This window comes from Oratosquilla oratoria, chromosome 2, assembly GCF_046742065.1.
Source record: "Oratosquilla oratoria isolate Oo_2021 chromosome 2, ASM4674206v1, whole genome shotgun sequence".
NCBI lineage: Eukaryota > Metazoa > Arthropoda > Malacostraca > Stomatopoda > Squillidae > Oratosquilla > Oratosquilla oratoria.
This window is the reverse complement of record NC_134778.1, coordinates 78,304,821-78,309,820: the sequence shown is the minus strand read 5'-3', so window position 1 is coordinate 78,309,820 and position 5,000 is coordinate 78,304,821. Positions and strand designations below refer to the sequence as shown.

The 5,000-nt window shown below is 39.4% G+C and overlaps 1 protein-coding gene across 2 annotated transcripts in view; it reads left to right on the top strand.

Annotated features, from left to right (window-relative positions):
* LOC143040443 (aromatic-L-amino-acid decarboxylase-like) overlaps nucleotides 1–5,000 on the top strand; it is a 104,618-nt gene that overhangs the window by 75,320 nt on the left and 24,298 nt on the right. For both annotated transcript variants that reach the window (XM_076211539.1, XM_076211544.1), the window contains exons 6-7: nucleotides 1,727–1,826; nucleotides 3,604–3,707. In XM_076211539.1, the coding sequence (XP_076067654.1) occupies nucleotides 1,727–1,826; nucleotides 3,604–3,707 (204 nt within the window). The remainder of the gene's footprint in view (nucleotides 1–1,726; nucleotides 1,827–3,603; nucleotides 3,708–5,000) is intronic.

Sequence of the window (5,000 nt, the reverse complement as noted above, 5' to 3'; positions counted from 1 at the left end):
ACACACACACACACACACACACACACACACACACACACACCACAACATAATAAAGGAAAGGGAGCGCCTGGCTGCCATCTCCTTTTATGAGGAAAAATGTCAGTCAAACCCGACTCTTGTGATCGAGTTTGACTTTGGGATCCACGCGACCGTCGGTCTGATATGCATATAGTGGTGTGGGGTCGTATACTCTATAGTAGGTTCGTCTGTCTTTTGTTTGACGCTGTGATTGTGTGTCATTGTCTTTATGAATCGTATAATTTGACGCAGCAGTGACCTGTGAGGTTAAACAACGATGACAGATGAACTGTCGGCTCATAAAGATGTCAGGTGCAGAATAATGAATAGATTGAAAACAAACTCGAAATTGGGTCGGTAAATATGCGAGTGAATTAGTTATTTGAGTGACGTAGGAGAATTTTTCCTCGGTGTTTGTTCAACAAAATAAATCTTTAAAATGTACCGAAAGTTTACTTTGTTCAGTGACTACGCTATTGGCGAAAGGGCTTCGACTTCAAGACGAAAACCACCATTCACCAGAAAGCGAGCTTGAAACCATTGTTCTTCATGGACTTAATGTTCATTGTGAACATGTTATCAGTTTCTTTGAAGTTCCAAAGACCAACATCAGAAAATATATATTCTCGCGTTTGACAGAATGTAAAGATTTACATTGTTCAGTGTGTGCAGTTAACAATTTATGATTCAATTCATTATTACTGTTTCCCATTTTTTTCATCAACATTGGTATGGTTACCGTTTTTTTAACATCATGTTTGGAGGGGAAGTGATCTTGTAGATAAATAAAATCGTCTGACGATCCCTCAAAACATATACAAAGTTTATCCTCTTTGTCAACAGGTCAGTTAATGTGATTATGTTTACAAATATCGCCAGACAGTTACATTCACCCGTGAGACCGACCCGGGCTATTGGGGTCTCGTCCTTTGAATACTCCATTCATTTGGTGGTTCTTGGTCCCTTCAGTGACTGAATGAACCCGTCTGGTGCATTTCTTATAGGAATTGAATAAGTTGAGGGGGTGTCAATCATCGATCTCGTCTATTTCTTATTCGATACAGAGTTGTCATCATTTCTGTCGTATTCCGTTGACATCATTATTGAGACCCAGACAACTGGTTACTCCATCGTTACGCCCACCCTACATTTTATCTATCAATCTATTTCATATTAATTCTTTAACTATCAATTTCTATTTCTTATTTATTTGTTCATTCATCTATTTATTTTTTATTTATTCATTTATCTATTAATTTACTCTTATTTATTGGGACGTTTATTTATTATTTTATTAATTTCTTTGTTTATATATTTATCTACCTATTTGTTTACAACACAAGATCGTCGACAAGGATAAAAGCGCTGGTAAATCACAACCCATATTAAATTATTCATTTACCTGTTCATCTATTTACTCATTTATTAATTTATTTCTTCATTTATTCATCTGTAAACTTATTTGCTCGCTTATTAATTCATTTATTCATTAATTTATATATTTATCTGTTTACTTGCTTATTTTCTTAGGCACGTCGTTATCACTGCATCCTGGTACACTTGACCGAGTACCGCATGCTTTCGTTCGTGATGTACTCTTGGACCCAATCAACCAACCCAACACAACATTCTTAGCTGTTACTTATTCTAACCACAGCTACGAAGGTCCACTGATCCTACTTTTCTCTTTTTCTTTTTTCGGGCAAAGGCCATGGAGGAGGACCATGCCATGGGGCTCGTGCCCTTCTACGTGGAGACGACCTTGGGAACTACCTCCTGTTGCTCCTTCGACAACCTCGCAGAGATCGGTGAGCCACAGTCAAAGATATGCATACATACATACATAAATACATACACACACACTTACATATATACATACATACATACATACATACATATATACATACATATATACATATATACATACATACATGCACACATACATATATACATACATACATACATATATACGTACATACATACATACATACATACGTACATATGTGTAAAGTTTTGACAAATGGATTAAGCAACTCTACCACTGGGACTCGAACCCTTGACTGTGCGTCCAGGCAAAGCGAAACAAGTCTATGTAGCACGCTGAGTGAGTTGTTACCGGGGAATGTGCAGGATAAGTTTCGAGACGTTCTTTTTATTTGCCCGTCGTTAAGTGATCAGTAGCATCATTATCTTGTGAAGAAACGAACCCCAGTGGTAGATATGTTTGGTACATACACATTCGCGCGTGAGTGTGCTGTTATTGTTTGTGCAGAGTAGTGAAGGATGAAGTTTTCAGTGTTTTCTGTGCGACAGTTTTATCTGGGACAGTTCGAATCTTTGGCTAAGCCAGCTCTGCATTGATACCACCAGACCAAGAAGGTAATGGACGGCTGGTATAAAAGTAATGAAAATAATCATAACAAAGAGAAAATTAATATCTACAATAAATCTACATTTACATCAGCTTACAAAGAAGAAGAACGCATAATGAAACAAATTATCAAGACAAATATTAAACCAGTCAACCCAGAGAAAACACAAAACTTAGTGATTTATTATAAGGCCGAAAAAATCACATTCTACTTAAGAACAGCCCACACCAAGAGAGAAAGGAACTTCAGAAGTCACATGTTATCTATAGGTTCAAATGTACCCGAGGGAATTGTGAAGCCCTCCCTTCCATTTATATTGGCATGACGACAATGAGGTTATCCCATCACCTTTCATACCACCTTACATCAGGACCCCCTAAAACTCACCTGACAGCTGAACATGGCATAGCCCTGACAAGAAACATGCTAGAAGAAAATGCAGAGATTCTGGATATATGTACAGACGATAAATGCCTCCCAATCTTGGAGGCCTTATATATCAAAGAGTTGAGCCCAAACTTAAACATACAAGCAGAGGACCTCAAGGCACTTCCAAGCATGCGAGTAACCGCCACTATATCATTCACGCAACAAACCGCCACAAACCATATGGGACAAAACGCCATAAAAACGAGTATGGTACAAAACGCCACGAAACCAAGCACGCGACATTTCGTCACAACCCGGAACTGGAGGCTCTCCCAAGCATACGACAACCCGCCACTATCCGAGCTACCCGGTAACCTCACCCAGTTACCCACGAACCTCTTCCAGTTATCTGGTAACCTCCCCCAGTGAAAAACAAGTATGAACACAAACATATAAAATGAAATATCTCCATTTATTGGAACATTCTTCCATAACCACAGAGTAAGAATACCTCAAGCTACAGAAGAAGGGTCTTGTACCGGAAATAGCTAGCTATAATGACTACCTACAGTGAAGTCATAACTCTCCTTTCAAAGGAGAATAAGTACATAGTAATGCATATAGAAAATACTCTTAAGAAAACAACAAATGCACAACTAGCCATCACTTTCAATGAAGTATCTGTACAAAGAGAGAGCATACAACTACGCGTGTACAACTTGAAAGAAATTAACAAATACAAACACATTGTAGTGAAGAGATAATGACAATGTAACTTTTATAGCCCATTAGATTTAATTTTTTCTTTCGTTCATCCTTTCTTTTTGCATTTGCCGACACCCAGGACCCGTTTGTGACGAGTTCGGAGTCTGGCTGCACGTGGACGGCGCCTACGGGGGCAACTCCTTCATCTGCCCCGAGCTGCGCGGGCCCATGCGTGGCATCGAGGTGAGCAAAGCCCAACACGCACATTATTTGAGTACGCTAAAGTACAGCAGAGTATAGTACACTAAACTACAGTGTAGTACAGCACAGTACAATGTAGCAGAGTACAGTCAGTACATTAAATTACAGTGCAGTAAAATACAGTACAGTGAAGTACGGTTTAGTAGGTCCTTACACATTAAAGTACACTAAAGTAACTAGGTAACTGGGCAGTATACTGAAGTAAAGTTTAGTAGGTCCTTACACATTAGAGTACACTTAAGTACAGCGTAGTACAATACACTAAATTACAGTGCAGCATAGTCAAGTATAGTGAAGTACAATTTTGTCCTTAAACATTAGAGCACACTAAAGTACAGCACAATAAAGAACACTAAACTACAGTGCAGTATGGTGCATTACAATGGAGTACAATTCAGTAAGTCCTTACACAATAGAGTACCAGAAGCTCAATTTAAATTTTCTATTCTTCTTTGGCCTTAAGAAGGTGTCGGGCGACTTTAGAACAGCCGACAAACAAACTTAGATACGCCATGCCCCATTCAGTGATTTGTTTATTTTATATAACGCACTTATAAACGAATTTATATATGCAGTGAATGTATCTACTATAACTCTTTTTGAGTAACCTTGATTAATTATCGTCCTCGGCTGTCAGGGTTCCGGTTTAGGTTTGGGAGTCCAGTTAAGTTGGGTTGCTGGTTAAGTTAAACGGGTTAACGGTACAATAGAAGAAGGAGAGGAGCTTACGTCAAGAGGCGCTGAGTAGTCACGGCCCAAGCCATCACCTTCGCCCTATACGCATGGAATGTTGGGTCAGGTCACAGTCCCTGGTGGGAATAGGAGAGGAGTGCGGGATTTGAACCTGCACCTAAGCAAACGCGAGACTAGCACGTTTCCGATGACACCAAAGGTAACTATCCCCCACCAAGATCAAAGGCTTTAACAAGGTTGATGCAAACAAGGTCATCATATTAAGACAACAGGGCATGACTCGCAGTAATGGATTTAAACTGGACAAATTTAGATTTAAGAAGGAAATAGGCAAGAATTGGTTTACTAATAGGGTGGTCAACGAATGGAACAGACTTAGTAACCATGTAGTGAGCGTTGAAACTATCAGTTGTTTTAAGGTACGGTTAGACAACTTTTTGGATGGGGATGACAGGTGGTAATGGGCATGGAACTGCCTAGTGTAGGCCTCATGGTCTCTTGCAGTCTCCTCCATTCTTATGTTCTTATGTTCTTAATTCGGTGGGGGTAGTTGCCAGAAAATGTGGAAGTTAAAAAATGGAA